This window comes from Dermochelys coriacea, chromosome 5 (genome assembly GCF_009764565.3).
Source record: "Dermochelys coriacea isolate rDerCor1 chromosome 5, rDerCor1.pri.v4, whole genome shotgun sequence".
Taxonomy (NCBI): Eukaryota; Metazoa; Chordata; order Testudines; family Dermochelyidae; genus Dermochelys; species Dermochelys coriacea.
Genome location: NC_050072.1, coordinates 90846270 through 90871051, shown reverse-complemented (window position 1 = coordinate 90871051; position 24782 = coordinate 90846270). Strand labels below are relative to the sequence as shown.

At 42.2% G+C, this 24782-nt stretch overlaps 3 protein-coding genes across 3 annotated transcripts in view; 1 reads left to right on the top strand and 2 right to left on the bottom strand.

Annotated features, from left to right (window-relative positions):
* The window catches only part of LOC119856419 (fructose-1,6-bisphosphatase isozyme 2), a 30295-nt gene extending 28272 nt beyond the window's left edge, over positions 1–2023 (bottom strand). Inside the window, exon 1 of the mRNA XM_038403921.2 lies at positions 930–2023. Coding sequence (XP_038259849.1) covers positions 930–1102 — 173 coding nt within the window. The 5' untranslated portion in view covers positions 1103–2023. The remainder of the gene's footprint in view (positions 1–929) is intronic.
* Positions 2024–6031: 4008 nt separating this feature from the next.
* Positions 6032–24736, bottom strand: FBP1 (fructose-bisphosphatase 1). Its single transcript, XM_038403922.2, has 7 exons — positions 24403–24736; positions 18389–18551; positions 16062–16154; positions 13921–14061; positions 12458–12595; positions 9003–9122; positions 6032–6350 (listed from the first exon to the last, which is right to left on the bottom strand). The coding sequence occupies exons 1-7, from the start codon at positions 24570–24572 to the stop codon at positions 6159–6161; spliced, it is 1017 nt and encodes a 338-aa protein (XP_038259850.1). The 5' UTR covers positions 24573–24736; the 3' UTR covers positions 6032–6158.
* Positions 24092–24782, top strand: part of LOC119856417 (aminopeptidase O (putative)) — a 372700-nt gene continuing 372009 nt past the window's right edge. Inside the window, exon 1 of the mRNA XM_043515026.1 lies at positions 24092–24345. The gene's annotated coding sequence lies outside the window, so the exon portion shown is untranslated. The remainder of the gene's footprint in view (positions 24346–24782) is intronic.

Genomic DNA, 24782 nt, shown 5'->3' with positions numbered 1-24782 from the left:
CTGCTTAATGGAGTATTCTGCTACACATATAGCCACATCACAAATCCTTGGAATTAAGCGTACACATCATACATATATACAAGAATATATTTAAATTATATATTTTATTAGATTTCTCTTCCTGCCTCCAGCCTCTATTGACAAGTTGCTACTGAAGGACCAGCATCAGTGTCTATTTTGAGCCAATGCATGAAAAACAGGTCAGTTCATTTCAGACCGTTCCAAGACAATCCTCAATTCCCATCTTCTAATAGACCAGAAGCCAAACGAGCTGGTTGTGCTTGCCCTTCACATAGGGCCACCCACCACTTTCAGATGACCTTCACATCCGGGGGGGTGGGATACACACAAGAAGGGCAGTATATGTCCTTCTCTTAGCGCTGTTGAATCATAATGTGGTTAGTAATGTAGTTATGGATATGGACATCAGCATTCCCAAGGTAAACCCTGATTTTCCACAGTTCAGACGCTAGCTGTGACACTATATTTGGACATTAGCAGAAGATATCTAAGTGTGATAGTCTGCAAATTTTCTAAGACTTAAAAATACACCAGTTTCACCATTTTAAAAAGATAAGAGAATAGGACAGGAAATAATGGCACTAGGTTTTTGTTTTGCTTTCATCTGACTGTTTTTAAACTGAAATTTTGCAGAACCACAGCTAGTCTCAGGGGACATTTCAGGAACAATTTTAAAATCCTCCATAAACACACTCCCCCTTCTGGTATATGCATCATTTCCAACCCCTGCTAGATTTTGGGCTCAGAATTCACACCTTCAGTTACGTGGTTTAAAAGAGGCATATTGAATTTAAAGTGGGTGAATTTTTGAAAAAATTCACAAAACTTTTGCCCTTTCCCCAGTCTTCATGTGGAGGCAAATCCCTCTCCTCCTTCTCCCTTCCCCCATATGTCTAAACAGGACTCACATGTGGGCGAGGCCTGCCTTTCTGACTGCAGAGGAGATGGCCTTCACGGCAGTCAGCATTGAGTTGAGCAGCTGTGTCAGCTCCCCTGTAGCGCCTTTAACACGTCGCCCCTTTTCCATAACGTATCGGGTAAGGGTTAACATATCCGTTTCGAAGGGACTTCTGTCTGACATCGTTGTTGGCAAATAAAGTTTTTATCTTTTTAGTTAGAACCAGTTGCTTTCCTGCGACGTTGCTTCTCCTCAGTAGCTGCTGTATTTTAAGGAAATGCCATTGGCTTGTTTCCTAGACACCGTATATTAAAATGTTCTTGAGCCCATGTGATTTAAATGCTTGAAATAGCTGTGCAGAGTCTGCCTGTTCTGTAGATCAGGGTGCATAAAAACAGCATGGGAAAGAGACTACTGAAAAACTACCCCTCCCCCTTCTCCTCTACATATTTAATCTAGTGATTTGGAGACATAATACTATAGTCCTATTGCGTGGACAGCAGTGAAAGGTTATTAGTATAGATGTCTTGCTAGCAAGTCAGTTAAGTGCCATTCAGCAGATAGATAGGGGAACTCTGTAATAAAGACAAACTAGAATGAAATCTTGCCCCCGCTGACAGTCTGAAAGATAAATCAGTTCACTTATTTGACATCCTCTTGACAAATTTCAAATGGAGAAAATATGCAACAGTGTTGTTGATACACTAGTTCCTTATGCAATAGACTCTGCTGCACATCACACTGAGCACTCTGAATTCGGTACACTAGTAATCTCGCTTCCAGTACAACACAGACTAGGCAATTTAGCTGCGGGGTCAATAGCTAAGATTCAGTTTTTGAACTGGAAATTTTTCCCACAGTGTTGTGGGGCTGGGCAGCAAAGATCAGTGCCAGGAGGCACCTGGTTTTTGCTGGCTGTCCCACTTTGGTCTGCTTCCTCAGCTCACTGGTCACAGAGGGCCTAGCTTTCAAAGGCATTTAGAGTCATAGCGCTAAAGGCCAGAAGGGGCCACCAGACAGTCTAGTCTGATATGTGTATCACCAGCCGCCACCACCACCATTCAGCACTGGCACAATATGCAGTAAAATCAGTGGAAATTGCATGGCCTCTCTTGGGGGCAGGAGGGCTGCAGAGTACTACATCTTTGAAAAATCACATTTTAAACGTGTCACTGTAAAAAAGAGGCTAGTACTTAAAATACCTACCTTATACGGGTAATGTGAGGCTTAGTTCATTGTCTCATGGGAACTGTTCTGGCATGCTAAATTATATAACTAGACACTACATGCTTAGCATATACACATCAATTTGCTACAAATTTTCTCTAGAGGTGTCTTATATTCCTTGTTAGCCTGCTTTGATCATGTTCAACTATCATTCTTTCTTAGTCCATGCTAACTTTATATCACAGTGCTGGTGTAGGTGAAAAGCACTGGTGAATTAAGGCCTGATATATGGCTAAGTAGTTATTTATTCAATAACTTACAAGAGCAAGTTAAACTTTAAGGATTTCTATACACTACAAGTTTGCAGCACTGTCACTAGATTGATTTTTAAATCAATGTTATTACACTGGTGCAACTTTTCTAATAGAGATAGGCACTAACTTGCAACTGCATTACACTCTCAGCATGCTTGGACAGCCTTATGATTGTGAAGTGCTTTAAGATCTGATGAAAAAAACACTATATAAGAGCTAAGCAGTATTATTTGTTAGAATACTGCTGTGTGTGGACAGAGAAATGCAACTGAAATAGGACTGATAGCATAAATGCTCTCTAACCTAACAATTACACATGAGCTGATATTAACATTTTAATTACACATGGTATTGTTTTTTGTCAATACAGATAATAAGGACAAACTGAGTGTCGATGCAAAAAGCACATGGTATGAAAAAGTTAGCCCCAATTGTGAACTTTATAGTTACATTTCCTTACTTTTGTTAAGAAGAGCTGCAGTACTAGATAATGACTTGCAACTGAAATCTTTTTAACCTGTAGCATTTTAAGTTCCTGTTCATTTGATCAACTATCAGTACATAAATTAGGGATCTTTAAGAAGCTTTAAATTGTACAATCTCATCCTTTAAAAATCAAAAACTGACAATGCTACATGACACCAAGGAGTAAGGGATAGGAGCATACTGTATCTGGTAGACTTCAGCTCTTGGGATCTTTGTCATATCTTTAAGGAAGGAGCATATGGAGTGGCAAATTGAGTTACTCAGATAGCTAGCACTCAAACCTTGAGGAGATCCATCAACTCTGTTACCTTCCTCCAAGATGCTGATAATTTCCAGAATATTTTCTTCCATCTAGCACCAAAGCACGAGTCAAACTATTAGTAATTGATATTTTGGAGCATCTTTTGCCAGGTTGTAGGACTTTTCTTTCTTTGAAGAGGCTCCATATGAAGAGAAAAACCTAAAATATTTTGTTACTTGAGGAAGAGTGTGATTAAACTATTGCTTACTCACAAGGGAACAGAGTTAAAGTTGTACATGCAGCCTTAAGCAGCAACTCTCAACCATTTCCATACTGGAATCCTTCTAACCCTAAACCTCTGTCCGGTCTAGCCAGAATCTTGCTGGGCCCATCCAACCACAGCCCATTTAGCAACACAGGAATGGCAGGATGGTTATGATCTGCCTCACTTGTTCCATTTATCCTAGATTCAGAACCCATGTATCTATATTTATCCCCCCACTGGAATGGGGATAAAGGTCAGTAAACAATTCTAATCAAAAATTTGTTTTAGTTGGTTCAAAGAGTGCTGTTGAAGCTAATAGAACCATTATTTGATCTTTTCTTTCAGGTGCAAAGTCCATTAAATCTTAAAGCAGGTAATAAATGTCAGTACCCTTTGTATTTATAAAATGAAAGGCAATAATCCAGCACTTGTACACCCCTACATACTGCATTAATTTCCACATATGATTCTACTTGCAAGCTTTGAGATTTATTGTAGACAAGTGGTGGGTTCAGAGTGGAAACAAAGAGGCAGGATCAACTGGTTAAGGCACAAGACTGGGTGTCAAGAAATCTGAGTCCTATTCCTGGTTCTGCCAAAGATGCACAAGGTCACATAGGAGAAGGTATTTAAGCTAGTTTGGTGGACAAAATAAGTGTTTAATACTGTGAATGAGCAATAGTGTTTAATATGGGGAAGGGGAATAAAACCACTCAGGTGTGCAATTATGTTCATAAAAATGCTTGAGCAGCCCTTAAGATGGAGGTGCTATAGAAAAGTACAGTAATTTAAAATAAACAAAGCCTTGTCAAGATCCAGTTTGATAGGATTCGTCTATTGTTTTGCCTGACAATCACTACAAAAGAAGTGGTAATGATTCACGTTTTTATTAGGATGGGGGCTACAGCTGCTTCTTAAACATGACATCTGTGGCCCCTCTCCTCCCCTTTCCGCTCCAAATTTTAAATGTTAGTAGTTTGAGTTGCATATATTGGCTGTAATCAGAGCTGATGACCTTTCACCAAATGCCAAAGGTCTTCAATGTCTTAGCAGAAGAGTAGCCAGTATGGCAATTGCAGCTAAAGATTTACTCTGAGAGTCATCTTTTCACTTCCATTCAGTATGAATGGCTAACTTTGCCCATGGATTTATAAGTATCTTGCAGATTTTTCTGTAAATGGTTACAACAAATTTAAAAAGCGGTCAAGAACATGTGAGCTTTCAAACTAGCCCTGTATATTTTACAGCTAACATCTACCCCTTAACGTTCAACACTAACTTGTTAAAATGACAGTCTGTAGCGCCCCCCTGCCCCCAAAGAGAGAAAATCCCCACTACCTAATCTAAAAACTGAACTGCTATGATTAGGCAGTACGGTCCTTCATTCTATAACCTTTACCTTCTTCCAGGGTGTAATCTTTAAAGAGAGATATGGGCCAGCTAGGAATTCCTGATGTAGTTCAGCATAAGACACAGCCAAGGAAATACTAACAGGTACAGTACCCCTTCTACCTGTTGTTTCATGTGCATGGATTGGCTAGCCACTCTAATGCAAATTTTAAATATAAAAACCAAGAAGCTACTTCTAAGCTGCATGTATCCTTGAGAGAGCTGGTAGGAGCTATGTCCTCAGCCTCTGTTTAGATTTAAAAACAAAAAAAATATGCTTAGCCAAGGCTCTAGAGCCCCAACATTAATAAGGCAATGAAGTCTCAGCAGCATTAAGGAGCTATTTCAACAGGAACTCAGCCAGACACCTACAGAAATCCCTTTTGCACATCCACTTTCGTCATGCTGGGAAGCATACCATTAGTCTTTTCCAAAAACCATATCAAACACATCTTGCCATGTACCTGGAGGTCACCAAATTCAGACTATTTCAGATCAAGGGGGTAGGGAGAGCAAGTTCCAAAGAGTCTGAGCCCCCAGAATGCCCTGCCAGTTGCTCACTCTTATTGGGGGGCATCACTTGTGTCCCTGTGCCACTGCTGTGGTCAGCAGGAAGAGGCGCTTCCCTCAGGTAGGCTGGTCCCAGGCTGCTGAGGGCTTTATTGGTTACAACATACACCCTACACTCTATCCAGAGACTGATGGCAGACAGTGGGGATTTTGAAGCACTCATACGAGCTCACCAATTAGCAGGGGAGTGGTTCTGGACAGTCTTAGTGGACTTGTGGCTGTTTGAGGGGCACAGAAGTGCTTTTCCATGGCTCCACTAACAAACTATGCTTTGCTTTACACCACCTATCATGATCCATGCTTTCAAGATGCCTTTAGGAACAATATCTGTGTCCTGGAACAAGTGTTTGTGGAATATCTAGATTAGCATTTACAAATGTTGCAACAGGACTGAAGATTCTAGTATTGACAAGGCCCAATAAGTCAGTCTACAAGGAAACTGCAGCCAGCCACCTGCAGGGAGAAATCTTTCAGAAAAGCTGTGGCATTCCTTAGCACTGGAGGGAAATGGGATGGGGGTGTGTGTGTGTGTCTGCAGATGGCCACTTTACCTACAACACAAAACTTCTTTATCAAATATGGTGGATTTTGTGTAGTTATGAGATGAGGAAGCACACTGTTCCCTTAAAGTTTTGCTTTTAATGCCATAGTGAAAAAAATGCATTTTTGTTGCACCTATTAACAGTTTACTTTTGGATAAACACAATGAAAATATGGTTCTCTTGCTTTCCTACAATAGCTTAAGTCAGTAGTACTTCACAGTATGTTTGGTCCAACTGTAAGGCACTTCTTTGTACTGCAGCTATTTCACTTGGCTGAATGCTTCTTGACCATGTCAATGTATTCCTGCACATCATCAGGAGATCCTAGGGCAATAGGTGCTCTCTGGTGGATATCCTCAGGCACTATATCCAGCACTGCCTGGTTTCCTGTAGTAGCAATTCCCCCAGCCTTCTCAATTACAAATGCCATGGGGTTACATTCATAGAGAAGCCTCAGCTGGAAGACAGAAACCAAAAATTATAGTGATCAGTAGAGTACGTTATTTCAGGATATTTTGTATAAAATGTATATCAAAGTTTTCTAGTCTTAATCATATTAAGTAGAAAAAGCAGTAAATATTTCATATTTAAAAATTACCTCTTGAAGCAAAGATCAAGCTTATATATGGTATCTTTTTCCTACCATGTGATGTTTTGGCCATATTTGTCCCCATTTCCCACATCGTGAATATTGTGTTGCCCTGTGCTCTCTTTATGGAGATCGTTCACCTTCCTGTTAACTGCAGGCATGGTGCAGCACTTGAATTAATGCGGAGTACTGTAGAGAAGTGGTTCTCGACCAGGGGGGTATAGGTACCCTTGGGGATATGTAGAGATCTTTCAGGGGGTACAACTCATCTAAATATTTGCATAGTTTAACAGGCTACATAAAAAGCACTAGCAAAGTCAGTACAAACTAAACTTTCATATGGACAAAATGAGAAAGTAAGCAATTTTTCAGTAATAGTGTAACGCGACACTTATTTTGTAAGCAATAGTTTGAGGTGAAACATAGGGGTACACAAGACACAGCCTCTTGAAAGGAGTACAGTAGTCTGGAAAGGTTGAGAACCACTGCTGTAGAGTGAGTGACTGCACAACACTTAACTATTCATTAATAAGTTTAAAAACAACTACAGGTCACTGAAGTTTGCATTGAGAAAAACCTCTATTGTGTCAGTTTGTGTAATGAGTAACTGCGTTTTATCTACAAGCTGAAGCAACTTCACCCAGAAGTTTTCAAAACAGATTAAAGTTTTGCTGAATAAACAGTTGTCCTCCCCTATTCTTGGGAGGAGAAAGGGGAAAGCACAGAACAGAGCAGTTTGAGCATTACCAGTTCTGTAAGGATGGGAGGGTGGACAACAAATGCAATGTCTATAGTTACTACACTTTCCCACAAGATCAGAGAGTGGTGGTAGAGAATAGAGGAACGGTTCTGCAAGCAATAGCTCGTTTAAGGCAGTGGCTCTCAACATTTCCAGACTATTGTACCCTTTTCAGGAGTCTGATTTGTTTTGTGTACCCCCAAGTTCCACCTCACTTAAAAACTACTTGCTTTCAAAATCAGACATAAAAATACAAAAGTGTCACAGCACACTATTACTGAAAAATTGCTTACTTATTTTGACTATTTAATTATAAAGTCAATTAGAATATTGTACTTAATTTCAATGTACAGTATATAGAGCAGTATAAACAAGTCATTGTAGTGACTTCACTAGTGGTTTTTATGTAGCCTATTGTAAAACTAGGCAAATAGCTAGATACGTTGATGTACCCACTGGAAGATCTGTGTATCCCCAGGGGTATGTGTACCCCTGGTTGAGAATCACTGCTTTAAAGCATCTCCAGGAGATTTTTATTTTACCAGCTGGAAGTTGAAGCTAGCCAATTTCAAACTGGAAATAGTTTACATTTTTACCAGTGAACAATTTACCAATTGCTGGCAATCTTTAAATCAAGATTGGATGTTTTTCTAAAAGATATGCATTAGGAATTAGTTTGGGGAAGTTCTGTGGCCTGTGTTATACAGGAAGTGAGATGAGATGTCACAATGGTCCAGGGGCGGGCAAACTTTTTGGCCTCAGGGTCGCATCAGGTTTCTCAGATTGTATGGAGGGCCAGTTAGGGGAGGCTGTGCCTCCCCAAAGAAACATCCAGGCATGGTCTGGCCCCCACCCCCTATCAGACCCCTCCCACTTCTCACCCCCTGACAGCCCCTGGGGACCCCTACCCCATCCCCTCCCCCCTGCTCTCAGTCCCCTGACCACCCTCAGACCCTCTGCCCCTAATTGTCCCCCACCGCCCCATCCAACCACCTCCGGACCCCTTACCCCTAACTGCCCCCCCACCCCCTCCTCTCCTTCCTGATGGGAACCCTGCCCCCATTCAACCCCCATTCCGTGTCCTCTGACCGCCCCAACCCCTATCCAGGACCCTGACCACCCCATGAACTCCCCTGCCCTCTATCCAACCTCCCCCCACTCCCTGCCCCCTTACTGTGCTGCCTGGAGCACCAGTGGCTGGCAGCACAGCTGCACCAGGACAGGCAGCCATGCCGCACAGAGCACTGGGTCAGGCTGGGCTCTGCAGCCCCGCCGCCCAGAGCATTGTGCTGCTGTGTGGCTGCAGGGGAGGGGTGGATAGCCTCCTGGGCCAGGAACTCAGGGGCCGCACAGGACGGTCTTGTGGGCCAGATGTGGCTTGCGGGCCGTAGTTTGTCCACCTCTGTAATAGTCCATTCTGACCTTGGAAGGTATGAATCTATGAAAGAGGCCAGGGGATTGGGAGAGACTCGGGGGGGTGGGAACCCATGGGCCTCTGGCACAACCAGGAGAACAGCAGAGGAATCCCACAATGATATGGTGAGAAAGGGCAGAACTGACTGGCTTATTGGGGGAGCACCCAGTTCTTAATGTGTTTTAATGCTACTTAAAAAAAAAAAATCCTGTAGTGTCAAACCGTGGCAGTAGATATATTCTTGCCATTTGTGCACCATAAAACATTTAAAAACTGGCTGTTACATTGTAAAAATCTTAGAATAGTTTAGACAACACTGATTGTATCAGACTACATACTTTCTAAAATTAGGTTAATTTATTTTTACCTTTCCTTTAGGGCTTTTGGAGTTGGCTGGATATAAAAAGATTCCTCCATACACCAGAGTACGATGTACATCAGCTACCATAGAACCTATATACCTCGCACCATATGGAGAGCTGCCATCCTGTATAAAGACATTTGATAAACAACCTTTGATTAAATCTTGTTAGCTTTTTTTAGTGGTAATAACTTGGCTCTTGCATAGTGTTTTCCTATCCATAGAACTCAAAGTAATTTACAAAGAAAGCTTAATTGTCACCCTCATTTTACAGATGGGGAAAAACAGAGGTACTGGACAAGTCATTTTGCATCTAAGTCATACAAAAGGTCAGTGGCAGAGACAAATATGACACAGGACTTCAGATTCCCAGTTCAGAGCCTTAAGCATGCTACCTTCATAGTACTGACAAGACAACGTTAGAAGCTAGAGTTGCTGTGTTCCATTGGGCAAAAACAAAACCAACCAACCAACCAGTGCTATCCCTAGCCCCTCTCCATCAAGTTGTGCCCACCAGATTACACCACTTCAGAGCTATAAGTTAAATCAGATCTATAGCAGAACCCATATTTTATGAACTAGCAGGGGGGATCAAATTCATAACTTGCAACATCTCAAAATTGCAGTAGGTACCAGTGCACTGCATCATCACTTTCTTCTTGTCCTTCAAACCACTGCAAAGCAATTTCCAATGCACTGGAATCTGAAGGGCTGTTGACATTTGAGGTCACTATTAATTATTAGCATTACTATTAGTACTTCCACTTCCCTCCCCCCAACTCCCTCTTGTCAGGAAAAATGGCTCAGAACTGATTATTCATAAGGCTAGTGTTTGTCAATAGAGGCTTTATTATATTTTGCTCTATGGCAATAATATCCAACCTTTACACCCAAGATCACTTTCTGAATTTAAGGGTAACCCAGGATCTACCCCACCCCCTCTTCCCCATCACTTGCTCTCCCCTACCCTCATTCACTTTCACCAGGCTGGGGCAGGAGGTTGGGAGGGGGTGTGGGCTCTGGCTGAGGGGGCTCTGGGCTGAGCCTGGGGCAGGGCGTGCAAGCTCTGGGAGGAAGTTTGAGTGAAGGAGGGAGTATGGGGTGCTAGCTCCGGGAAGGGGGCACTTTCCAATTGGCGGCGCAGTGGGGCTTGGCTCCACTCAGGCACATCAGCGCCTCCTCCCTATCATGAGCCGGGCCACCCCTGCCAGCCAGTAGTGCACCGCGTGGCCATGCTGCTCACAGAAGAGGCCAATGTGCCTCTGCAGCCCCTGGGGGTGGCACGTGGCTCTGCAGGCTGCCTGACTCTGCGGGCACCACCCCTGCAGCTCCCATTGGCTGCAGCTCCCTGTTCCTTACCAATGGGAGCTGCGGGGGCTGTGTTTGCAGACAGGAGCAGTGTGTGGAGACCCCCTGCCTCTTCCCCCACCCACCCCCAGGGGTTTCGGGGGCATGCTGGCCACTTCAGGGAATGGTGTGGGGCTGCGGCAGGCAGGCAGACCTACTGCGCTGCCACGGCCGGAGATAGTGATTGACTGGGAGAGTCTCCAGGATCGATCCTTTCCCTCTGATGTGATTAGGGGCAAGGAATTCCATATCCCATCCTCCTGCCTCTTCTTCATGATATCTGAATGGAGTCCAACTAGTCCCCTGTATCAAGAATAACCAGTGTGGCACTGGGCCCCACAGCTGCTGTGGAGAGAGAAGTGTTGGTTTGGCTCAGATTAGTTTTCAGCTTTGCAGCAGGCACAGTGTGAAGTTGTAGCTTCTAACCTGCAGTTGGACTAGGCTTCCACTCTCAGAAACCAGAGGATTGAGCCAGAAGGCTAAAAGCTAGGTCATTTAGTTTAAAGCTAGACAGAGAGAAACTATAAAAGTTAGACAGATTTTCTTTAGGCTTTTTGTTCTCCTCTGGAAAATCTTCACAAACTAAACAGTGAATGGCTTAGCAAGGAGATGGCACTTCCCCTCAGGAACACCAATTCAAAGAAGATTTGGGACAGAGAAAAAGGTTATCTGCTTGGAATGATTTGTTAGTAGCCTCTTTAGTTTTGTGAAAGCTTCCGTTATTCCTTTGCTTGAGAGGGCTCAAAGATTGAATGAGAATGGACACTATTTTCCCACTCTTAGGGTGACTCTGCACTGCATCTGGGAGCATGCTGCCAAGCTGGGGAAGACTAATGCTAGCTCTGCTTGATCAAACATGCTAAAAATAGTGATGTGGCCGGGGTGCCACACAGGTAGCAGCTTGGGCTAACCACCCAGCTACATACCCTGGCATCCAGCTAGGTTTGTAAGCAGGTGGCTATTCCCAGCTACATTGCTATTTTTAGCATGCTAGCTCAAGCAGAGCTAGTGTGTATCTGTCTACCCTAGCTGGGAAGCACAGTCCCAGCTGCAGTGTAGATGTACTTTCAGAGATGGTTTTCTAGCTTGGAAACAGTGGGCAGCAAGGGGAAGTTTCAATTTCAGATATCACACTAACTGCATGTCTCCAAAGCGGTCAAGTGAGAACTAAGTTTATTTTAAAACCCTATAAAAATCTACACAAAAATATGCCAGTCTTTGAGATGGCATGTTGTATTGTAAAAAGAATTATGCCCTATTATAGTTGTGCTGATAGCAAAGGAAGATCAATCATTGCATAGAACACTGCTACTGATAAAACAGTATTTTTCACATCTGCAACAGCTGACTTTACTTCAGTCTGATTTTGAAGTTACTCCAGATCTAACTCCAAAGAGCTCCTTAATTTTATCAAGATTCTCATTAGGTCAGTTTATCAAATCAAGGTCCTGCTAGCTCTGACACAAGTTAAATAAAATCTTTCATCAGGTAGTACTTAGCCAATGCAATTAGCACTGGACATAGATAAGATGCAAAGCCACCTGTTGTCAATAGGGTTCCCATGTGGGATTTCTAACAGTGGGTGGTAGCTCTGGGGACCTGGCCAGACTCTGTTCTGGGTAATTAAGGAGGAAGTTAACATCCAGTTGGGTATGACAGAGGAAATTTATCTAAGTTCTTATTGGCACCTATCAATTTCTGGCTTCATGGCAGGTATTCACAAAGCTTTAAAACAGACCCTGACATTTAAGTAGTCCTTTAAGCGAGAGGATATCATAGTCGTCATAGTCAGCTTCAAGCAGCACTAAGCACAAGTCTTGTTTCCACACCCAGTCAGAACTCCAGCATATTAGAGAGGAAAAACAAGCTCTGTAACTTTGTATAAACAAATAGCTATGGTGACTTACTGATCCACAAAATGACTTCAGAGATCATGAAGTTAAACAAAGCCCAAGGAATAGTTGGTACACTTTGACTTGTACACTATTAGGGTTCAGTCTCGCCTAGCTTTGGCGTTTGACACCCTGCACGTATGCATGATAACAGAGTGTAAAGTTTGAGGCACATAACATTTGTGTATCTTAGAAAAATTTCTCTAGAAAGTGAACATTTACCTGAGGGAATTTCTTCTTTTTAAGATACTCTGTGACTGCAGGATCAAAATATGCAGCATAGCCCTCATTGAGACTGTAGATATTTCCTCTCTTTTTGATTTTCACATTCTTATCAACCAAAATGAATTCCCCAATTGCCTGACAATAATGAGAAAGCAAGTCAATAACTGTGTGTGTGCGTGCGTTCTTCACGAGAACAAAGGCAAGTGAATGTTACATACAATTTAGTGAAAACCTACTGCAGTTTCCATTTTCTTTTTACAATTCAGTACTTGGGGGGAAAAAGTATAGCTCTGTAGTCTTGGACCAAAAGTCTTGCTTACCCACAAGATACCCCATAAGCCCTGTCTCATACAAGTTTCTGTCACTTGATCACTCCCCATCTCCAAAATAATTATCTTGTGCCAAGAGAATAGTTTGATGCATGTCCACTCAGTTCTTTTCTTTTTACAACTGATAGCCAAGGTGCAATTGTGGGCAGTTTTAGGGATTGTCAACACCTATTCATTAGGAGCTGGACTGAGATTTCTAACTCAATTTGACTAGCTATGAGATGGTAACAAGTTTGACACTATTAGTCTGACCTCAGTGAAAACAATAACATAGTGATGAAAGGATCTGTACATAGTTACCAAATGTTTAAGGTCTCTAGTCTCCACTGCAGTGAGTTTTCACATGCGTAGGGGAAAAAAAGTAGTGTCTCTGTTTCTAAACAAACTAAAAAGGTGGTAATACATGCAGACATTTAAATCATTACTATATAGAAAAAAATCAAATTCTACTTCCTTGAAGCTATTGCCATGGCACGTTCCAAACATGACTTACTATTAGTAAGAGTAAGTGGCAAAATCTGATTTACAATAGAATGGCTTTAAATTAATCTGAATCACTGCAGACAACTGCACTGTCTGATGTTAAATACTTTTTATTTCAAAAGTCAGATGGCCAATAGCTTCTAGAATGTCAAACACATGCATACACACTCCATACTTACTCTTTTAAACAATCAGGATGTGATCTGTAAGCGTAAGAGAATGTTAAATGTACTTCTGCATCTCTAGTCTGCTAAAAGATTAAAGGTACTAGAGTTAAGGAATGTACTAAACTACAAGAGACAGTCTTCAGGGAAATTCTGCAAATGCAAAAGATGCTTAAGTATTCATCACATCAGGTGGCACATGTTTACTTGATTCTCTGACTAAACTATCAATTTTGAGTGAGATTATTAATGACCACTATCTCCAGCAGAGGGGAAGAATGCCAGAAGCATTCTTTGGGGGTTTATCTATTCTATTTTTATAGGCATATCAACTCCCATTGGCTCTCTTAAGAGTACTGCATCTTCAGATGTTAAGATTTAGTTTGGAAGCAGTTCTGTATATTGATCCACTTCGGAAAAATCTGTTCTGGAATTTTGTTCTCTACAAGAGTGAGCTATTCATATCAGATGTAGGCTTTGTTACCGGGTCAAGCATAAAACAGTTGACACCAGATTCAATGGCTAGCACCAGCATTGTAGCACTCCCATATAGGGCATAACCAGCTGCCACAAGATTACGTCCCGGCTGTAAAGCATCTTTCTCAGAAGGTTCCTCGGAGGAAGCCTGGAATAGGAAGGAAGAGTGTCAAGAATTTTTTTAAACTAAAAAGTCCCAGGATTCATCTATTTTATAAGTTTCATTCATTTACAGTAATAGAACCACAACAGCATGTACTGCTATAACAGGCTATTAGTGCATGCCTTTGGAACACCAGGCCTAAGACAGCATGCCTTCAACTACTGAAGAGCAGCAATAACGTAATAGATATTTGTTTAAGCTTATTGCTAGAGTATGGTCACCAATTAAAGGGAAAAAAAAAATCAGTAGAGAAGTCTCTGCTTAAAACTCTGCTGTTCTGTAATGACGACAAAAACTTCACAACCATTAGACTGCTAGTGTGTTGACACAATACTGGTCAGCATGATAGGCATTATCTCACTGTTTCCGTGTTAATCCCCACTCCCCCCCAAGTTATCTGTTCTCTGCTCATATGCTATACTAAGCTCTTTAAGGTAGGGACCATTTTTGTTCTGTGTTTGCACAGTGCCTAGTATATTGGGGTCCTGGTCCATGACTTGGGCTCCTAGGCGCTATGGTTATACAAATAATTCATGATGAAAGCAAGGGAGACAGGCCCTGATCTGACAAAGCTCTTCTATACATGATTTAACTTTAAAGTCAATTGGGCTGCTCACATGTTTAAATTTAAAGTACATTCATAAGAGCTTTTCTAGATCAGGGCCAAAGAGAGAAGTCAAACGCTAGGGTGGAATGCAGGAAGTAGAAGAGATGAGGTAGAGATATGTAGTGTCTTGAAAGTGAATGAGTAAGGCTGACTTTGTGACCTTTGTGACTTCTGCAGTGTACAGTGCACCTGGGGCAGTATCAGGCCCCAGCAGTGTTTGGGTGTGGGAGGGGGCAGGGGTATGGGACAGGGTGAGGCGGGCTCTCAGTGGTGCTTACTTGTGGGGCTCTCCGGAAGCAGCGGCATCCCCTTCGCTCAGCGGTTGGTGGGGATGTCACCAGACAGTTTTGTGCGCTGCCTCTGCCCAGAGCGCTGGCTTCGCAGCTCCCATTGGCTGGGAACTGTGGTGCCTGCTGCTGAGGGGGGTGAGGTGCGGAGTCAGGTAGGGAGCCTGCCAGCCCTGCCAACCCCCCTTGCGCTCACACCAGCAGGGGTCCTGGGCCTTGTGCCACCACCTGCACACCCTTCCCCCTGCCAACCCCAACAGTTTTATTCACTGCTATTTTTAGTAAAATGTCTGACGTTTACTAAAAATAACTGGACTAAAACGTAGCCTTAATAATGAGTGCCTTCAATTTGATGCAGGAATCGGAGGCAGAATTTAAAAAACAAAGTGGAACTTTAGTCATAATGTTTGATTGACTAGTGCCAAGAACTTGTTTTCTTTTGCTCCCGGGTGAAGTGAGCCCAAAGAAGTTACTTTCAGGTTCATCAAAACCTGGGTCAGGGTGGTTAAAGATGGACAAAGTGGTGGTTAAAGTGGGTTTCGTCTGAACTCACACAATGGTTTCCATGGTTGAGACATGTTAATCCTGTATTTCATATGCCTGCAAATGAGACTTCTATCTTTCAGAATGAATTAGGCATGTTACATTTACAAGCGATGTTTCAAAACTGAATCCCATCTGGGAAGCCTGTCCTCAAGCTGGTAGGACTACTTGTACAAGATGGGAGAACTAGTTTAATTGAAGAATGCACATAATTCAGGTAGATGAGATTAGTGTTCTGTTTGGTCTCAAGTTGTATGAGTAATTAACAAGTACTTAATTCCTGTTATCCTTGTCACTGTTAGAGGAATCTAACTGGCTAATTGAATATCAGTCAGGATTGCATGTATGTAGGTCTATTAACCAAGTGCTGTATATCACTCAAAGGTATTGTGTAACCGAGCATTTGTAGATTTAGTTGGATTTCATCAAATCTTTGGATCCAACCTTATTCCATCATGAGCTGGTTAAGTGTGAAGAACTACTACCTTCCCCTCCCTTCTTCCCCCCCCCCCCCCCGACTGTTTTAGCATGACAGCATCCCACTTTACCTTTCTGTAGATGGCAAAGATAGTTCCAATGGAAACAAGGCAGTCAATGTTAGACGAGCCATCAAGAGGATCCATGCAGACTATATATTTACCCTGGAAAATAAAGAAAGGAACTGGATTTAGTTATTTGCCCATCTACCCCAAATAAAAATGTTTTGCCACCTAATCTGCTCAAGTTAATTTCTAGCCAAAAAAAAAAAAAAAACAAACCACAGTTTAAACTAAAGCTACGTCTACCATAGAAACTTCAAAGCGCTGCAGAGGAAGCGCTTCCGTGGCAGCGCTTTGAAGCGTGTGTGGTGTCACGCGCGAGCCCTGGGAGAGCGCTCTCCCAGCACTCCTGGTAATCCACCTTCACCAGAGGAATAGCTCCAAGCACTGGGAGCCCAGCTCCAAGCACTCAAACTTGCTGCGCTCGGGGGGGTGAGCATGCTATAAATATAAGTGTAGACGAGGCTTAAGGTAAAGTTATGTAACTATATTCTCAAGACGTGGAATACTATTTTGATGATTTATTTTTGGCTTTTTACCACTTTTACCAAGTTTTTACCACTGTCTAATTGCTTGAGCATCTGTATGAACAGAATTTGGGAAATGTTTAATTGAAAGAACAGATGATGCCACTGTTCTTGTAAAGGCACATGCAGTGCAATAAAGTCTTGCTACAGTCAAAGAAAAATACTGAAGCTAAAAGGTCATCCTTTAAGCGTACATTGATGAGCCGTTATTACTACACTTACAGTAAGCAGCAACTGTTAGGGAGGCCCTGCAAAACCTAGCACCCTAGCTATTTTTTACTTTTTCATTTTTTATAAAAAAAAAAATTGTCTTAATTTACACAGTAGCATGAAAAACTGAGATCAATTTTTGTTTAGGCTCAATTTGAGCCATTTAAAAAGGAACAACAACCTCCTACCTGATCAAGAACAACACTTAACGCCTGAATAATGCACAGTGTATTTCAAAGAAACACCAAGCTGAGATTTGTTACACCTGCTCACACATCCCACTGCCAATTTGTGGCTTTACTATATTGTTTTCCTAATTTAAAAAAAAAAATTCCTCCTGCTGCTGCTGCATGAAAGACTCAGACAACGGATACTGACAAAGGGAAAGTTCTCTAATCCTTTACTTATAGTAATAAGTTGCTTGTAGTTTGTAGGAGTAAAAAAAAAATTTGAGGTGTTTAAGTGGATTGTATCCCTTTAATAGTCATGATCCCAGTAGTGGATTTAAGTCCAGCAATCCTTAATAGCAGTGCTGGCTCTTTAACAGGGGCAGTAATTCTGCTTTAGCTAGAGCACAGTAGCTCAGATTCAGCAGCAAAATGCTTTAACATGGAGTCTCTAAAGGTAAAGCTAAAGGTTGTTGGTTTTTTTTTTTTTTTTTTTTAAAGTTAAGGTGCTCCAGCATTGGGTTGTCTTAGCCCTTTCAACTGGAGGTTGTGTTTAACTGGGACAAAAGGCACCAAAGTGTCCCAACAAAGCAAATTCTGTTGTACTTTGATACATTTCTTTAGGAAAAAAAAAAATGAATCAGAAAACCACCTCAATTGTGGCATGGTCACATTAAAATGAGTCCGGAGCAATTCACTAATACTGCTCTAACAAGTGTATACATTCCTGCAAATACATATAAATAATGCAACTGCATAGGCCACATAGTACATTTAAAAAAAAAAAAAACTTGTTTGTATTTATTTTATTTTTGAAGAGGCAGGAGAACACTAGTAGAAATGTAATATTTCTAGGAAAGACTACAAATCAGTAACACAACAACAAAACCCCCCTTGTCCTACAATTAAATGACACTGTCAATTCTTTAAGTCACTCCTAAAGTCCTCACTCAGATTTTGCTGAGTCATACTCCTATTGCCTTCAGTGAGAAATTTGCCTGAGGAAGGACCTTTATGGATTGATCTATAAAAATAGTAATTCGGTGATTTACTAAAAATGCTATAGGAAGAGCCTGCTTGAGAACCATCTGGGGGGGGGGGGAAAGCACACATGCAACTTGCTCCAGAGGTAAGGAAGTACAAACAATACAGAATTTAGGACCAAAGGGGGAAGAAAAGCTCAAAAGATGTGGGAGCAGAACTGGAGGAAAGAAACCAGGTAGGAGTGAATGGAAAATGTAACTCAAATAGAGAGAGGGATGAATATTCATCGAACAGATACTACCAATATTTTCCTGTATCCAGAACAACACGTATTTGGCTAACTGCCTTTGAAATCTTTAACTCCAGTTCAATTTTTACATATTTGAAGAAGAGTATTTGTAAAAGTTAACTTGAATCCAAGTATTGACAAGTTTTGTAACTTACTAACCCTTTTTTCAGCATCTACTATTATAGCATTTTTGTTTTCTTCCGACACAATAACACACGTAGTGAAGGATGACTTGAGCATGTTAATCACCAGGTCATTGGAAAGGACATCCAGCTTCTTTACTTGGTCTCCTGTCACATTGGTGGAACCAGCTATTCCATAGCTAAAGGAATGGAAAGAGATTCTCATGAGGAACAAAAATACAGTAGAACCTCAGTTACGAACATCCTGGGAATGGAGGTTGTTCGTAATTCTGAACATTGACTTACTATAGCTTTGAAACTTTACTATGCAGAAGATAGATGCTGCTTTCCCAGCATTTTTTTAGTAGTTTACATTTAACTACTTTAGTAGTTTATATTTGCTTTTTTTGGTCTGATTGTGTACTTCCAATCCAAATGAGGTGTTTGGTTGACTGGTTAGTTTGTAACTCTGAGGTTCTATTGTATGGCATTTTGTAAGATTAGGAGCACTACATCTGGCCCCTCCAACACTGGAGAGTTTACTTTATGCCATCATTGACCTCCATCTTCTATTATAACTTTTGGATGAGACTATAATTCCATTAGATTGTTTTGATCTAGTGGCCAGTGAACTGCCCGATTCCTCTTCCTCCCTCTATCCTGAAGATTGGAAATCTCAGAATGAAGGCTCCTCTAAACAGCCACTATTGTCTCAAGTCTATAAGACACTCACAATTTAATACAAAAAATAGCATTTAAACATTAGACAAGTTCTGCTGGAGTAGATTAAAGACTTAATTAAAAGGCCTAAAAATTGGTAGCCATGAATCCTGGTTCTTCAAGGTAATAGTTATGACTTGGGATTATCTGGAACTGCTTGTTCTTTCCTCTTGTAGCATCTCTAAGTAAATCCTTGCTTTTAGCTTCAGCCAGCCTCATTCACGAGGCTTGTCTCTTGTGACCTCATTAGAAATCCTAAGCATTAGAGGTTAGTTAACCCTTATGGGTGTTCAGGGCTTTTGAATTACATCCACATCACCAGTGTCCTGGGCAATTTTCACAGCTGCCTCCCAGCAGCTCCATCACAGGAGGGCAGCTTTATTTTACCTAGGATGCATCAATTCTGCTAGTGGAAGCTTGCAGGAAATTTCCTCTGAAGGTGCCCATCTTCCCCCCCCCCCAGCTGTCTCCACCCATCTTCTGGCTTGCACAGAGCAGCTCCAAGACCCCAATGACACAGATATGGTAGGCTCCATGCATCACTGAAACAAGCACTTGGGCTCCTCCATGCCAAACTTTCTACAATGGGATGACAGGCGTTTTGTTCCCATCAGCAAGAGCTGAGAATTAACTCTCCCGTACTGGCTATTTCTTAAATCTTAAAGGCAAATTACCATTGTTTTGTCCAGTCTGCACATTATTTGAAGTCAGTATGGCTTGATATTCAATTCTGCAATTTCCTTCTAAAAAGCATGGTTTAACGGAGCATTTCACTAGGATTTCCTTCCATCCCCCACTGCTTCAAAAGATAAAGGCGTGATAGTATTTCTCACCCATCTATACATGACGTGAACAAACACCTCAGTGGAAGATAATTTCCTGCCCAGACCAAGGCCATGAGGAAAAGGAAAGTGCTTCCACCTCAGTCTCCAAACAAATTACACAGATACTGTATTAAGTGAATCTTCTGGAGCAGTTTTAAAATATAATGGTCAGACAAAGCTATCTGTGTCAGACAAGAAACATCCATAATTCAAATGGGTACAGTTCTCACATCTGTACATAGTGGTTTTTTAAAAAAAAAAAAAAAAAAAAAAAAAAAACCCACACACACCACACGAACATGGGAAGTTCAATACACAGAAATTCTCCATGCTGGCTCCCACACAGTTTTCAGCTGGCATGAAAGTGCTGCAGTTGATCCCTGAGAGGCAGTAAGTAGGTTGAGGGAAGAGTTCTTCTGTCAATCCAGCACTTTCTACACAGGTATTACACTGGCAGAGCTACATCTCTCAGGATGCTGATTTTTATCCAAGAGACATAGCTGTGCCAGCGTAAGGGTCCAGTGTTGATCAGCCCTATATCTGAAGTCAAGATAGCTAGTCAAGTCATTTATAAAATCCACTGAGAGATTTTACTTCCATTTTACAGCAACTTTTTCACAACACAAGAAGTTTTGTCAATTTTCTTCTAGTGCTAACATTCATTTCCTATTTATAAAAAGGCTACTCTGCGTTGCTGGAGGCCTTTTGGTTAACATGTTTTCTGTCATTTGCTGTAAGTTGTCAAATTAGTAAAGTTTCCATAAAATTGCTCACTAATGAAATAGGTCATTATTGTAGGCATTTTTTAGAGAGTTGCTTAGTACAGTATCTGGCCAGTCATCAATATGCAAAATAATTAGAAGTAGGTTACAGTGCAGTAATTTCATCTTATATTTATCATTACAAGAAAATAAGCACTAGCTTATTTCTGATGCTACCATTAAGCAGTTCACTGTAGTACTAGCTCTGATTGCCTAGATACTGACAAATCCCAGCTCCCCACAAGGACTGACTCAGTCTTATTCTTTCACAACTTCATGTAAAACTCGCCTTTCTTTCCCCCGACAGAATTATTAAAAAAAAAAAAAAGTTTTAATCAAACTGATTAAAGTGGTTCTAAGATATTAAATCAGATTGCAGTTGATAATTCAGCCATAAGTCATCAAGATGTGTCTTCATATTCAAAAATTTGAGGCTGAAAAAAGTTTAACTGCACAAAGATTTTATCATCAACTGAAGGCCACTTCATATCTTAGCTTCTGCCATATCAGTTATAGCAGAACACTAGCTGTGCTGTAGTTAGGTTAAAACCAGCTCTCTTTTAAAGCCCAACTCTGAGGGCTCTAAAAATCTACAGTTACTCTCCCTGCATTGAAATTGTCTTGTTCTCTTCTTTGAGAGTCAATACTATTGCATCTATCTTCAGTAAATACTCACTAGAGAGAGGTAAAACTCTCTATTGTTCCTCAAAATTAGATAAACGCTGAGAGCTTGTCTACATGGTGTGTTAGTTTGCCCCAGTTGGAGTGTAAATTCTAGTGCACACCAGCATGCAGATACTTGCTGTATGCGTGGACCCTGCTGGCATGCACTAAAAGCTCCTTAGTGCGTATTGACTTAAACTTTAAGAAACTTAAGTGCATGCCAGCAGGTTCCACACAGACAGCAAGTGTGTGACATGCTAGTGTGTATTAGAATTTATTCCCCACTTGGGATGCACTAATACCCCCATGTAGACAGGTGTTTAGATGGAGTTTTGGAACTTCCAATCATTTGGTTTACCTGCGAAGCTAATATAAAATTTGAAAGGTCATTTTACTTATTTTTACCATTATGTTCTGGAGTCTAAATGACTTTTTAAAGTAGGTAACAGGTTTTTTTAAAGTAGGTAACAGGTGATACTGACAGACCATGGAGTACAAATTTTTTTCCCCCTACTACTTTAAGGTAGCTTTTTTGTGCTACATGATAAAATGCACTCAATATTATTTCCCCAGAAGCATGAGCTGAACTGAGATCCCAAGACTGAGAAATTAACATCCCTTTAGCATGTGAAAGAATGCACTACAATCCAAACAATATTTGCATTTATAAAACTTCTGATTGGCTGTTAGTCACAACCCATAAAAATAGTAGTAACAAGAACAGTGAGTACAACTGCAGACTATCTCTTGTCCTTGATCTGTGTGCATCTCTGCAAATGACAAGAGTTGCTTACTGTTTAACAGATAACTCCTACATGCTCCAATATCCACAGCCAATGGGAGTTTCACCTAAAGAAAGAAGGGCAGGATATCTATAGTTAAACAGGCATGGGAGAATTTGATTTTAATATAATTTGACTAGGATCAAATTAAAAATGCTTGTTATATATTTAGATTTTCAGTTATGCTCAGCTTTTATGTTTATAGATTTCAATTTTCACAATTGCAGAAAATTAGGGGGAGGACAGACCGTTATTTGATAGTCGATGTGGAAATTCAAAACGTTACAGCTTTATAACCATTGACAAGTTGTCAACATCATGTAAAATATATAAAGTAAATATCCTTAAATTGAACTCTAATAAATTCTTAGGCAAAGTAAGAAATGCTATTTATCTGTTATCACATTGGTGCTATTTATCTAGTTATGATCATCAGTGGTTTGTGTGTACAATGAAATCAAAAAAGTTTACCAATACTTGAATCTTTCCAAGCCTGGTTAATTTTTAAATTGTTAAGTGTCTCTTGTATTAGCTTGCTTTTCCCCAATATGCGCATGATTGTGTCTTGCATCAGGACTTCTAAGATCACATCATTTTTTTTATTGACTTATTTAAAAAAAAACTACTGGTGAAGAGGTTTGACAGATTAAAAAAAATAGTAGAACCTACTTGGACACAAATGAAAGGCTACTGAAAGTGAGCAATTGATAAAATTGCTTAAAGTTTAGAATTGCAGCATTAAATAGCTGGCTAGTAGTTCAGCCATTTTAAATATCTTTAAAAGGGCAATAGGACTATTTTTTCATTCACTGTCCAATCCCTCTGGAAGCTAAAGTTGAAACGTGCCCCATCTTCTTTCTTCTGAGTGCCCTAGTTTGGATTACATTGCTTAAATCCATTTAAAAACCAGAATTGAAGCTTCTGTTAATTAAGTTACAAAGGTTACATGGGTTGCAAACAAGGAAAGTTGGCAAACAGACTCTTTACATTTCCCTATCTTTTAAAGTCATGGTACAAACTGAAATGAGCAAGAAAACGCATAGGTGAGATTGAGCCAAGCACTTTTGTGCAAGAAGATTACCCTGAATTGTAAATACCACCCACCATTTGAAGCAACTGCCAGGCTCTGCCAAAACAGTAGGCTAGGAGGACAAAGGTTCAAACTTAATTCTGAATTTGAACATCGGCAGGGCAGTTGTTTTGTCTGCAAATATATCAATACTGAGCCATATATAGTCAGGTAATAAATTTAAGTGTATATTATTCAGAAAGAGGTGGCAAGAATACTCAGCTGGGCAAAGTGTTGCCTAATTAACACATTAACTAAGATTAAGCATTATATGTAATAGTGTCACAATGTATCCATGATAACGCAGCCTGCCAACACTGGGGTTGCCATACCTGGCTGGCTATTTAAGTAGTACACACCTTCCTTCCCATGCTGTTTACACAGAGTCAGTCCTGTCAATAAAGAAAAGGGGGACTCGTGGCCCCTTAGAGACCAATTTGTTAGACTCTGAGGTGCCACAAGTCCTCCTTTTCTTTTTGCGAATACAGACTAACACGGCTGCTACTCTGGAACCTGTCAATGTAAGGTTCCTCCACGTTGCTAATCCTTAAACGCAATTTTAGCTTCATAAACAGAATATGAGATTGGTCCTCCAAGGGCACCTTTGGGCTACGCTTCCGAGGACGGCGGTCTTGGTTTTTAGCTGGGTAGAAATCTTATTCCCAATAACCTCTCTCAGCCTAGGACTGCAATTAACGTTGGCAGGCCACCATAACGCCGCACGCTGCTTTACAGTTCCCTAAACTAGCGTCCCCGCGCTGTGCGAGGCCCCAGCTCTGCAAAGCCCCCACCCAACGCTGCTCTGCCGCAGGGGCGCCGGAACCGGGCGGGGCCCCAGCGCTTTCCCCGCCGTAAGCTGGGGGAGGGGGAAGTTCCGCGCGGGGGGCGGGGTCTTGGGCTGCGGCGTGAGAGGGGAAGAAGAGGCGGCGCCAGGGCGGGCTCTCGGTGGCGGCGCCGGTAACCCTCCCCCACACTTTCAGGGAGTTTCCGCCGCTCCTGCCTGGGCGGGGCCCACCCCGCCTAAAGCAAGTTCCGCTGGCAGAGGCTCTGGAAGCCCTTGGCCGTGCCGAGGTGGCGGATTCCCGCCCCTGGAGGCGCAATCCCGGCTGGGCTGGGGCGAGTGGCCGATCCCCTTCCTGCGGCGGAGGGGCCGGGCAGGGCGGCTCCGCCCCACGGTGAGGGGCTGGGGGCCGATGAAGGGGCCGGGGCCGGGGCCGGGGCCGGCGACTCACAGGTGGGCGATGCCCGCCTTGCGCACGGCGGTGGAGATGGCCTTGACGGCGGTGCAGAGCGCGTTGAGCAGCTGGGTGAGCTCCCCGGTGCCCTGGGCCCGCCTCCCCTCCTCCATCACGAAGCGGGTCAGGGTGACGACGTTGGTGTCGAACGGGGACTGGTCCGTCATGGTGGCGGCAGCTGCGGGGCCGGGCTGGGAGGCTGACCGCCACGGAGCCGCAGCGAGACCCGCACGCCGCCCCTCCGCTGCCGCCCGGGAACTTCACCAGCCGCGGCGAGGGAGGGTCCCGGCCCGGACCTATCGGCAGACGGGGCGGGGAGCAGCCGGCCCCCCCCCCTCCCCCGGGATCCGCCCCCAAACCCGAGCTGCTTCCCTGTC